Source organism: Haplochromis burtoni, unplaced genomic scaffold (genome assembly GCF_018398535.1).
Source record: "Haplochromis burtoni strain Fernald_Lab_line unplaced genomic scaffold, NCSU_Asbu1 Contig_73, whole genome shotgun sequence".
Lineage (NCBI taxonomy): Eukaryota > Metazoa > Chordata > Actinopteri > Cichliformes > Cichlidae > Haplochromis > Haplochromis burtoni.
Genome location: NW_024582434.1, coordinates 2,201,747 through 2,214,820, shown reverse-complemented (window position 1 = coordinate 2,214,820; position 13,074 = coordinate 2,201,747). Strand labels below are relative to the sequence as shown.

General features: G+C 38.0%; 1 protein-coding gene across 10 annotated transcripts in view; it reads right to left on the bottom strand.

The window, feature by feature from the left end:
* Nucleotides 1-13,074, bottom strand: part of LOC102311877 (LIM and calponin homology domains-containing protein 1) — an 81,950-nt gene that overhangs the window by 17,927 nt on the left and 50,949 nt on the right. For 8 of the 10 annotated variants that reach the window (XM_042221745.1, XM_042221750.1, XM_042221748.1 and 5 more), the window contains 2 exons: nt 7,263-7,521; nt 1,488-1,874 (listed from right to left, as the gene is read on the bottom strand). In XM_042221745.1, the coding sequence (XP_042077679.1) occupies nt 1,488-1,874; nt 7,263-7,521 (646 nt within the window). Of the gene's footprint in view, nt 1-1,487; nt 1,875-4,260; nt 4,534-7,262; nt 7,522-13,074 lie in introns of all 10 variants that reach the window. The other 2 variants (XM_042221749.1, XM_042221753.1) reach the window with 2 other exon arrangements.

The window sequence follows — 13,074 nt, the reverse complement described above, 5'->3', positions numbered from 1 at the left end:
ACATTTTTCTAAATTCCTTCAATTTCTGGCAGATTTCCCCACTTCCCTGACCTATTTCCAATAATGAACAAATGATTTAATGACTTATTGAGCCAGCTGTATTTTGTACTGCAGAGCAATGCCAGGCAGCTGAGCCTGTGAGGGGTAAAAAGACAACTTACTGCGGATCATCTGACACACAATCTGTGTGGCTGAATCTACAGAAGTCAGAAAGCATGGAGGGAAAACACAATCACAAATGAACACAACACTCTGAAGAGAGAAACATCTCATTCACGCGTGCAAATATTAAAAAGCCATGTTTGCAGCTGATAATGAGTTAGTTTGTGACTACGCACCAGCTTAATTTAATTACTAATGCTTGAAACAAATATGTGTGGTGATCTTTGGTTGTGTTAGCTCCTAGGTTAAATGACAACCCTCAAGCCAGACACAAGGGGGCAGTCTTATCCAGAACACAAATTTACTGCAGCACTAAAAGCACTGCTGGCATAAAATAAAAATAATTAAAAAAAAAAACAAAACACACATTATATGGCCATGATCTTAGAATGCAGTTGACACTAAACTATTGAAAAAAGAAAGAAAAAAAAAGGAAATGCATGTTTTATTAGACAGCACAAGGGTAACATCAAGGATGCAGCTGTCTTTGTGTCTGTGACCACCACTTGTAGGTTTGGCCTTAACCACAAAGGTCTTCATACAGAGCTGTCTCTGTGATGTTGGAGGGGTGTGAGAGACAGTGTGGCCTGTGGTTTGAATCTCACAAGATAGGGAAAAAAAAAGACTAAATCAAGACCAGACAGATTGTTTGCTAAAAATGGTATTTGTCATATGGTATGTCCTAGTAAAACATCTATTTGCCATATGTTTTGGGGTAGATAGATGTGTGGCTGGGAATATGCTTTAAAGCCAGCTTTACTATAGAATTTCATTGGCACACTTTGAACTATCACTGTGTGATTGCCAATCTAGATTTGGATTCAAAGATATAGACTGAAGAATTACTCATCGATTTTGGTTCAAACTGGATCAAATTTACTTCAGAATGCACTGAAGTTGTTTCCTAATTTGAAATCCCTGAACAGCTCAAAAGCTGCCAACTAAAGTCATGCACAGTTAATCAAAAAGCACATTCTCAAATGTTTCTACTTTCCCAAATTAATCAGTAACAAAAAAGCAAGGATAAGAGAAAAAGTCAACTTTTCAGACTTTCCATGCAGCCCTTTTCAACAACAGATTTTAGCTGGCACTATCAATTTGCCTTCATGTAAAACAGGTAAAAAAGGTCATGCAGTCTTCAGATAGTGACATTCATCATCCACAGAGAAGCACTGCAGTCTCACGTCAAGATCACATGCTGATATAGAAAATTCAAAGGGATCATGGAAATAGAAGATCCCTTCACTTTGAAGTGAATTAAGCCGTTTTAGCTTAATGCAGCAAAGTTTCATTAAATAACAGTGTAGCTGTTGGAGTGAGCTCACTTTGCTGGAAGACTGCTGTCCACCCAAGACGTGCCTTCATCCATTTCAGTCTGTGGCTTTCCCTTCTGCCGGCACGTATCAGTCGTTTCTGTTGATGCGGTTGCCATGGCAGTGGGCACAGGAAGGAAGCTAGACGGACTCAGGGTGACGATACATTTGGGTGAGGTCGGTATTTGACAAGCCTGTTTATCATCTCCTTTTGCATCTGCAGCTACCAGAGAACCAGGAACTCCTTTCCTTATTGCGACATCCTCCTGGTGTGTCACAGGTGAATGCTTCCCAGCTGTGTTGATGGGGCTCGTTTGAAACACGGAGGCGGCCGTGGCATTTGCTGCTAGGGTCGACGAATGGTGGAAGAATTCCTCTGAGCACGAGCGAGCTGGAGTACTGCAGAAAGCAAAGCAAACTAAACCGTTTTGCTGCCTGGTTATTATCCTACATCATAAGACAGCATTCCTCTGGAGAAGCCTAGTTTTTTTTAAAAGACATAAATCTATGAAAATAGCGCATGGTCACAAATTCCTTCAGAGCAGACAAAGTCAAACCAAAATTCACAAAACAGTCTGCTGTTTGTTATCCTGTGATGAACAGCTACTTTCTGGGAGGCTTATTATTGGACTGTAAATTCCCAGAATACATGGTAGGGAGGGAGAGACTGGCCAGCTGCCGGCAGTGAAAAGGCCAGGCTTCAGTCCCAGCCTGCTCAGGGTCAGGGAAGGAAGAAGGCCTCATTTCCTTACATCCTGAGGGTGGGTCGAATGTTCATGTTCTCTGTGAATGTTTGTTTGTGTGTGGACACATACAGTACATTCTTGTGTGCATCCATATTATATATACATATATATGTATATTTATGTGTGTCCATGTTTCAGTTGTGCATGCAGCTTTGCTCCTAGCATATGATTGCAGATTTGATGGAAATATATTGTGATATAACTGCAAAGCAACCACTTGGTTCTTTTGTTCTCCCTTTCACTTGATCAAAATTTATGTTTGATTGAAAAAAATCTAGAGAACAACAGATTTCTGATACTTTAGATGTCAAACCGATTTGATCATTATTGCAACTACAAAAACAGCTAAAAAAACATGGCACTGGGTATCTGCTCTACTCAACTAATTGAGTTAAACAGCAAAAGCTCTTAAAAAGGATGTGTCAACATTGCAAAAACCAATTAGCTGAAATTGAAAAAAAATTCTAGCCTTGGCTTTATTCAGGAAATATGCAAGATGGGGAACTCCATATAAAATATCCTACAAATCCCCTTTGTCTCGGACAACCATCCGATTTCTATTGAGGATTCACTCCCTTAACATTCTCAATATTCAATCAATGTCACAACATCTGTGCCAGAAGACAATGCTGGAAACTGGAGGCATGACTCTCCAACAGCACTGTGAACGAAACGTCGGTTTGACTAGGAAATAACACCGGATAAGGCCGGACTGCGAAATTACATAAGAGACCTAAACTGACATTTTTCAAGGAGCACTGCAATCACATTGGATTTGTGTGAGCTGTAAAATATACAATGGCATTGTTCTTTGACAGCTCATAATCCTCACCTTGTTTCCTGACACCAAATGTATAATTTGAGACTTTGGGTTGTCCTGCTGCGTACAGACTTTCTGAAATATATAAGCAAAAGGCTGCAAGTGCATTACAGTGTGTCTGAAACTGGTTTAAATAAGATGTGACCCTCTTGCTAACTTACTGTTACCCAAGACTGGATAAAAGGAGCAGTGGAAAAGATGATCTGATAAAAGCAATGCCAAAAAGCAAAATTAAACACCAGCTGGAAAAGTTTTCTACCATGGAAACTGTCTTGAAGAAAACAGTTCTTAGAGATGTTTGTTGAGTATCGTGACTATCACAAACATTGGTTTTGGACAGGTACGCTACAGCTGAAATAAGCAAGATCAATTGTTCAGTGTTTTCTGTGGCATTCAAGAGGATTAGAGTCAAATATATCAAAACTTGCACATGAAACACGGCAAAATACCACTTGATGTAGAATAAGTTAACCTTTTAAAAAACAAAAGTTCAGCTGAAATATTACTGCTGACTCTACTCATGACCAACAATAATAAAGATCTCTACACATTGAGCACTAAACTCTTCTATCATGGACTTGCAAAGTTTCTTCCTGCAAAAACCAATTGTTGGCATTCACCAGGAGGTTTTAGGCAGAGCCAAAAGAAAAATCATCAGTATTGAAAAAACAATTTCAATTTTGCTCATTTGGTGATTGATTTTCCAAACATAGCAGGAATAACTGTCAATCAAATGGTCAGATTTTTACAGAAAACGTATACATTTCTATCAAATCTGTCAGAAAATCCATACCATCCATAACGTTATTGCACTACCACCCAAAATGCCTATTCTAACCCCAAACAACTCCAAATACTGTTTATATATTATTATCAAACTGGAGTGTAGAATAACAACATGCTATTAGTTTTTCATTTACCTTGGAGCTGTTAGCTTAAAGCAGATATGGATAGTGGTGTGGTAATTTTACTTTATTTACTTTTCTGACCTCCCCCCCACCTTAGCTGTGACACTGCACAGAGCTCTCTGCAGCCACCTAAAAACTTTACACATATAAAATAAATTTTTGCTTAAAAATCAGAGAAACAATGTGTAAAAGCACAAAAATAAACTTGACGGGTTAAATTTTAAAAAAACAAACATAAAAAAATAGTAATTACAAAAAGGAATGGGGATGTTGATATCTGGTATTGAGAAAATATGAGTGAAGGTTAAGACCTTTGCTCAGAGGTGACCATCAGATGAATTACAGTCTCTCTTGGGGGCTCTGCTTGGGGCTGGGGGAGACTACTGGGCAGAGGCTCACTTCTCCTTCTTTTGCCTGCTGTATGGATCTCAATGCAAGGCGGAGATGCAGACTGCCTCCCTTCGTGCTTGTCCTTTTTAATGTGGTTCTCCTTTTGAATCTGTGCACAGGGTTTAAGGGGCAGGGCGGGGGATGGACTAGGGGATTCTCCAGGAGGGATTTCTAAGCTACAGACCTCATTTAGACTGAGGCATCACCCATTCATGCAACACACACACAGGAGAGGAATACGTAATCACATTGGGAGTAAAATTAGTCACATGAGGATAATCACAACATGATGGTCATAAGACATGAAGCACAAACAGATGTAGGGAGGGTTGGGGAAAGAAAGAGTGAAGGACACACCATGACATAAAATAATAAGAGGTGAAGTAAAGAGATGGAGAAGGAGGGAAAGAGGAAAAGAATAAATGCAAAATCAATATGTGAGCTTTGATGGATGAAATTTAGGGAAATAACCAATTGGGTGATACACACAAGCTCAAAACACTTCCCAAGAGTATATCTAACAAGTGAAGGAGCTGCTGTAAAAATGCAAACATTGTTGGGCAAAATGTTAATTAAAAACGTATAATCTCCTGGAGATTCCTGTCATTGAAGCCAAATTAAATATAGAAATATATGAAACACTCTTATACATTGCTATAAATCCTCTTTCCTTTGCAGCAGCACATTTGGGTCCTTCTCTGAATCCAAGCAAGCTGTGGCAGGTTCATTTCAGTTGAGCCAAGATAACAGAAACGAAAACTTTGATTTGCGAGAAAAATTAAACCAATTCAGCTGTTTGGAAGAAATGTACTTTCCAGGAGTCCAACAAGGAACAACAAAAAAAGATTATTTTTCTTCTACGAAGTCATTATCATGTTAAGTAATCCAAATACTGACCAAAATAATTGCGATTGTTATTTTTGCCACAAGTATACGTTAGGGGTGCAACAACATTCGTATCGATATTGAACCGTTCGATACAGTGCTTTCGGTTCGGTACGCATATGTATCGAACAATACAAAATTTGTAATTTATTTCATCAACTTTTCTTCTGACTATGCTGTCTGTGTTGAGAGCTCAGTGGATCTGCGTTCGACTACTCCGCCTAGGCTGCACTGTCGAGCGCAGATCCACTGAGCGCAGCACAAGCTAGCGAAAAAGAAGCTAAGCTCGTTGCAACATGGCAACTGCCTCAACGCTACCCGAAATTGAGCCTCCCCCACCCTCATTCAGATTTGGCGTTTGGAACTAATTTGGTTTTCATGTGAAGTATGACCCTGATGGTAAGCGAGTCATGGACAAAAGTAAAACAGTATGTCGGATGTGCCACGCAATGCTCAATTTCATTGGTGGGAACTAGTGCGTTAGCGCAGTTAGCTCGTTAATGTGTTGACGCCATCCAGCCCCATAAACGGGGCGATCCGCGGTAACCCGTTAACGGAGATTTGCCGTGTTGTGGCGTTAACGTCATTTTAACGATATTAACGCTGACAGCACTAGTGGGAACACAACGAATATGACTGCACATTTACGCCGACATCATCCTAGTGCAAAGACAAGTGGAAGCAGACAAAAACAACAAGCACACATGCTACAAACTTTACCCGAGTCATTTAGACAGCTGTTAGCACATGATTCTCCTTATGGGGACCTGATATGTTTAATATGCTGCTGAGAATATACCCCTGTAATAAACTCTCTTTTCCAACAACTGAAAAAATAAATAAATACAAATAAATAAAAAAATAAACTCTCTTTTCCAAAGATGAGTGATTTCTCGAGCAGATAGATTTTTTTTTAAATTATTTTGTTTTTCAGCAACATTATATTTAAAAACTGTACTTTTGAGTTAAAATATATATTTATAATTTTAATAAATGACAAATTAAAAAGGCATGAACATTTTTTTTGTATCGAAAAAAATATCGAACTGTGACACCAAAGTATCGAACCGAACCGTGAATTTTGTGTATTGTTGCACCCCTGGTATACGTCCCTAAACACCAAACTCAATCTAGTCAATAGCAAACAAGCAACGTCCGATGCTACAAGAGACAATCAAAGCACATCAAGGAATCCGCTGAGCAAGCGGAAATCTGAAACTTGTGATGAAATTTGCATGGTGTCATGCCAGACTATTTCAAAAAGACCTTTTGTTTTAAATCTGCTTCAGACATTTGCTTCAGTCAGAATTAGAGCCAATGAAAACCCACATCTGGCCTCTATTAGCCACTCACATCTGTACAATACTAGAAAAATAATCAAAAGCTGAGAGGTTTTATTACAGACATATGCAATTTCACATAACACCTAATCTTGCCAGTTACTGTAAAAAAAAAACAAAAAAACAAAAAAACCCAAAAACAACCAAACAAACAAACCCCCCCTAAACATCACTCACACACAAAACATTTTAAAACAGTGAAAAATCTCCAACAGCTGATTTGTTTTAATATCTGTCTTTCACACTGGTCAGTTTTATCAGTTCTGTATTAAAGTAATTACTTTAAATTATTTCATGGTCTACATCCATATCTACTAATCTCAGCCATCATCTTCAGGCTTATTTAAAAAAAAAAAAACAACTGTTTTAACAGGATTTCTTCCATCCGCACCCTGAACTGTACGCTTTCAGCCAGAACTTTTTAAACAAGCTTTAAAAGGGTTTATCTGCACCAATCAGTGTCAAGCCACAGTGGTGTAACATGTACCCCTGATAATCTGTTCATTAAGCTATTAAACTTCTTTGTTTCTTATTTTGGATTGTGCCCAACTTAACAACAATTGTATATATCGACACACAAAGAACAGACACCTTTTAGTATTCCATACATATAATATTATATGATATTTTCAGTTAGGCTAAACTAAATGTCTTTTTGATAGCCAAGTCACAAAAGCACTCTCTAGTGTTACACCTACCTAAGAGGTCTGTCACCCCCTACAGGTGAAGTGGCGGTACTCCAGCTCTTGCGTCCTCCCTCCTCTTTGTCGTTGCTCTTTTTGCGTAGTGGCGTTGGCAGATATCCACTCTGGTTGCTCTTGTTGGGCAGGTACTGGTTAAAGGGTACGGCGGTTCGTGGCTCGCTGACAGACGTCCGTCGTGCCAACATGTCATCCTTACGAACATCTGGCATCTTCCGGTGAGGAGCGCCGTCAGACTCCGAGTCGCTGCCACGGCCTAATGAGACGAACAAAGACGAACAGAAGAAGTGTTCACTGGCACCAGAGGACACATTTTTCATCAAAATGGTATTTTTTAACCTATATGGAAGAAACAGACCATACTACATGTTATATATATACATGCACTGTGTGTCTTTAGAGACTACACAGCGATGTCTCTCAAAAAGTATTTTGCATGAGAAAAACATAACCACTTTTTTTGCATTGGTCATGGTATGATGCTGTACATCTTGATATGATATGACAGAAACGCTGATTAAAAGTTCTGAAATTAAGCAAAATGGCAGGAACAATGCTACCTGCTCACACTGATTTCCTTTACCTTAATGCTAAGAAAAAATAAGCTAAAAACAACAAAACTCAAAGTGTGGTAGAAGTAATCAGAGACTCAGATATACTCTACAAAGCACCCAGTTCTCAGCCCATTTACACTTGTGACAAATCATGTAAACACAAGTATGTGTTATATTAAAGCCCCTTTTCAATCGCAATGTGTTCAAAAAACGATAAAAAACGACTTCATTTTAAGTATCCTACACAGCAAGAAAACTGTATCTGGCTGAGTCATTGCAAAAGAGAGACAGAGGGAGAACAAGAGGGAGACATAAGAGATTAAACCCAAAAATAAGATCAGAGGAAAAACTGTTGATTGAGGAGTCTTGTGGCAGAAAGCCCAGATTTATTTCTTTAAACCTTCATATACGCATAACAAAATTACAGTGGTCTAATAGTGTTATTATATGCAGTGCATTTTTGCCACAGAGCATAAATCAGATGCAAGCCTGTTTTTATGAAACAAAGCAGGTGACATAAATCATCACTAAATTTGCATTGTGCAGCTTGTGCTGACTAAATATTAGCACGCAGTTAGACACGGAGTAAATTCTTCCTGTGTGAATCAGGTTTTAAACATAATGTTAGCTTTGTAATATCAGTGGTAACACCTGGCTTTGCAGAAGTTCATTGCTTAAGGACTTTCCCTACTTGGGGTCCTAAATTCCTCTGTGCGATGGCCCACTGTGATCCTCTAAGAAGAAGAAAGAAATGAAACTCCGTCTCATTCAGCAGGTCACATGTTTACAGTTCCAGTGATTTACTGAAGATATACCAGTCACATCCACGATTACTTGGCAATTTTTTGCAAACCATAGCCTAGATATGTTAAAACCCGCAGCAAACAGATAACTGCAGCCTTGCTTTATTCAAGGTCGCTAAAAATTCCTCTCAAAGATGTTCAGCACATGTGCTACTGTCCCCTCCCTTTGAGTGCATGTGTACTCAGACTATGACCTATAAATTTATGACTCAATGTATATATTCAGAGTACAAACCCAGAATTTTAACCAGATCTAAGTCATAAAATCTTCCCTTAGTTTTGTGGACATACACATGGAAGCAGCTGTCACATTTGAACTTGTGAAAAGCTTCTTTTTCTTTCAAAAGGCTTTTTATGTGGTTTCAAAGATTGACAGATCAAGGTCCAAAAAAAGACTTCGAGAAATCTGCACTTCTAACAACGAAGGGTTCAATTATGGCTCTTAACCCATGCAATGGAAACATGAGGGACTCTGCCATCCAAGTCGATCCATCTTTAAGGAACAACATATGTTTTTTACAGGATGATGTGCTCCCTCTGCACATATGGTAATAGTGAAGCTTGAGAGAAAATGTATCATGGGTCAGGTCCATAGTGTACCAAGATTTTAGAAAAATACAGTGACATCAATAGTCATCATCATCATCATCATCATCATCATCATCTAGTTATACTGCATTACGAAAGAAAAAGTTACAAAGTCTAGTTCAATAACGATCGCAGTAACTGAAAAGTTGTAACGAATGTCCAAAACACCAAGTATGAAAAGACAAAATGTAAGAACAATGTGAGAAATAATTAATTCAACAATGTGTTGCTAACTAGAAATACGTAGCATTTATTATAACTGTACAATGCAAAAAGAAAAACTAGAAGAAATAACACAAATGTACTACTATTAATACCAATAGTAGTAAATAAGTAACTAATACGTAGTATGTATTATTTCCAGTGCATGGAAGCACATCAGTTGCTGATGAAAGTGCATCATTATTACAGGTTCTGAAGAACTTCTGGTCCATACAAAGACATCCAATGAATGTGAACAAACGTCAGCTTTGTTATATTCATCTGTGAGTCCGCTATTGTCTGAGTGATTTTTATCATCAGATGGTGAGTGCGAGTGTCCATGTGGGTGTCTGTGCACGTGCTTGTTTTTCTGACCACTCGAATGTGATCAGAAACACTGACCACATACACCGTACACTGCTGAGACTTTACATTATAATGCACCAACTATCCAGACATCCGAGGCACAAGCCTTCAAGGGAACTTCAAAGAAGAACAACAGGAATGACTACTGAGCTGCCGGGTCCCCAGCTATACGTGTCCGTACAAGCGTTAGTTACACTCTACATTTTAGTTTACAAAATTAACAGTTGTTGCCTTTATATAAGATGTCCATTTTCACTTCTATGCAAACTAAAATTAAAACAAATTAAAAAAAGATTCCAAGTTTGAATACAGACAATATCATTCTTACAATCGTAAACTGTTTATGTGGCAGTACGAGAAAAAAGCTATGCTTTCAGTTTCTGATGATTTTTCATTGATTATGTATGAAGCCAGGAGTCTGAAAACATAGTTTTCAGACACTTTGGAGAGATATTTTCTACAAGACCTTTAAAACTATCTCAATTACATCATTCAATCATTCTTTCAAACGGCTTTTGACTGGCAGTGGGCGCTGCCCTGTAAACAGAGAAAGTGAGAAGGACAATTTTACTATAGAAGCCCACAAAAGTGCCTCATTTATCCAAACCGTATCCATCTCCACACATAGCCCAAACAAAAGGGCATTGCCAATATTGAATTTCTCGATTGAACCAAACTTCCTAATTTCTGTCAGGGTGAAGTCAGTTTTCAGTGCTGAACAGAGAAAGGGCTTTGTCTAAAGGTCAGGGCAGGGAAAACCTGCTGGAGTCAAGTTTGTATGGATGTTAACAAAAGGATTCTTTTTTAACCCAGGGGGCTAGATGTACTCAAAGCCCCCTGGGTTAAAAATATCTAGTTTGTACCTGTGGGTCTCATTTGATCACTGATATTTAGATAACCAGGAATAATAAATATCACAAGATTGTGATGTTAAATATGTAGCTTTTGAAAGCATGTATGAATCACAAAGTGCATCTGAAATAAAATAAACTTATCAAAACTTAAAAGGAAATTCCACCACAGGTAGTGGTATGCTAAACTCCAATCTGCCTCCTCAGTTCATCAGCTATCAACTCTCTTCGTTCTTTTCAATCTTTGGATGATATGTAGGTGTCAGCAGTTTGACAGTGTGACTAATCAGCTGTGAGTTACATGTGTCGGTGGAAAAATTGATTAGGTAATGCTTCTGTAGTATAAACAAGAGAGGTTGAAAGAATGTTTGTGGCAGCTTTTTTCGAGGCTATTTTTAAGAAAACAGAGCCCATTTATTCCATCAAGTTTCTTTTTGCGTAATAGTGGAATACCCTTGAAAAGCTAATTTTGGGTCACTGCCGGAAAAACTTGAGTTATTGTCAGATTTGGGGGTCGTCAGGCTGGTGTTGCTTATTGTATGTTTAATTCCCACTTCAAGCTTGAAGAGAACGTAGCAGTTTCTTGTGGAACTTTTAGGGATCTATTAAAAGTATATAGTGACTTGTGGGACACCCTGTATAGCGATATCTTGCCTACCTTTATTAGCAAACATGAGTAGACAGACAACAACAATAAACATTTGCCTGGTTCTCTTAACTCTTTCAAGCTGCAAGGGGCATGTGTGTGCATGTGGTTAACAAGATTGCTAATAAAAGGTTTTCCACCCGCCTGGCACCCCACCAAGCCTACACAGTCCATATTTTTTAATAGACAAAATGACAGCAGGCAGTACAACCTACGTTAAACTTGAAAAAAGGTTTAAAAAAATAAAGAGAAACATGGTAAGGGGTCAACTTTCAGTAGACTGGCTAAAACTTGTTTATTGGCCCATATTTAGGATGTTTTGGATACCATCATCCTAGCACTGTTTTTTTTTAAAATAGCGAATATTGCTTCTACAACCAAAAATGAAAGCTACTTATCTACAACAATAAAGTAAACACTTAAAAAAAACAAAACACAGGATACATTGCGGATTTTTCCCTAAAGCACTATAGTTTGACTGTTGATGACAACAAGGGACAACAGTTTCCTTTTGCACTTCCCTCAAAACAAAAACATAATCAGACAGGATGCTTTTCCTCAGTTTTTCCCACATTCAGCTCAGCAATGAGAAGTACATTACACTGTGTGACGAACGCAGTAATCTTTTTTTATAGTCTACCATTAAAATTTTATACCTTCAAATCCACAAACAGTCTAGCAATTAGCAGCTTTCAATGAAAGCATGTGGCCAGTTTGGCATTATAAAATACTCATGTGAGACCAAAATGTATTTTTAACTCAATTTCTGACATCAGCACAAAGCCACTTCAAAGGTTTTGCAGCTTATGCTGGTCTTGCAAGTGCCATGCTACCATGTCGGATGTCTTAAACTGCACATATACAGTAGTAAGCATTTTTCGTAATAAACAACAAAGCGATGTAAACATGTTGAGGGAAATCTAGAGACAAAGACAGAAATTAATGTGACAAATTTAAAAGTATACATATTTAATCTCTATTTGATGCCTTCCAAATAATTACAAAGACCATATTTTTACATATATACATACATTATATGTAACAATATCTTCTGTTCTCAAAACCAAGAGCTGTTAGTTTCATAATCCTTGACATACCAGTCAAGTGTCAGATCAAAACCACTGAAAGTTCCTTCATGAAACCACAACTCTTCCTCTTCTTTGTCTCACATACTGTATAGAGATATGTCATACCTTCCTTAATCTTTGGTGCTGTCACTCATCTGAGTGCACACTTAAAGAAACGCATCAAAAAGCCGTAACTAAGGACAAAAGGTTCAAACATCAAGCACAGAGATACTTTTGTGCAGATGGCAATGGTATGAGGAATGGTACAAACACCTTAAGACTGCGAGCTGGGACAAGTATGATAGCTGAGACTATTTTCATTCATACTAGATTTAACTAGATAAGCAACAGAGTTAATAAAGAAATAGAGTTATAAAATAAATCTACTGCATTGTGCATTTTTAGGGGAATTAAGGACTAAGATTTCATAGAGCTTTCCCTGAATAAGCAGGGTTTAAGTGTTTCACTGTTTAAACTACAGCTTAAAGTCTCCCTGCTTCCTTCTTCATAAGGACAGGCTCTAATTTGTACTGTAAGAAGAAGTACTTTTCAAAATTTCTAAACAAAAAGAAAGGACAAAACAGAAGCTGTGTGGCTGTTGCTGCCTTGCCAACTTCATCTTTTCATAAATTTTGAATTTTCCCTTCCAAAAAGATGAATAAATGAAATGCCTTTGGTGTTACATCACCTGCTTGTTGGAGCATATGCTAATATTACATCACTGAAATGTGTT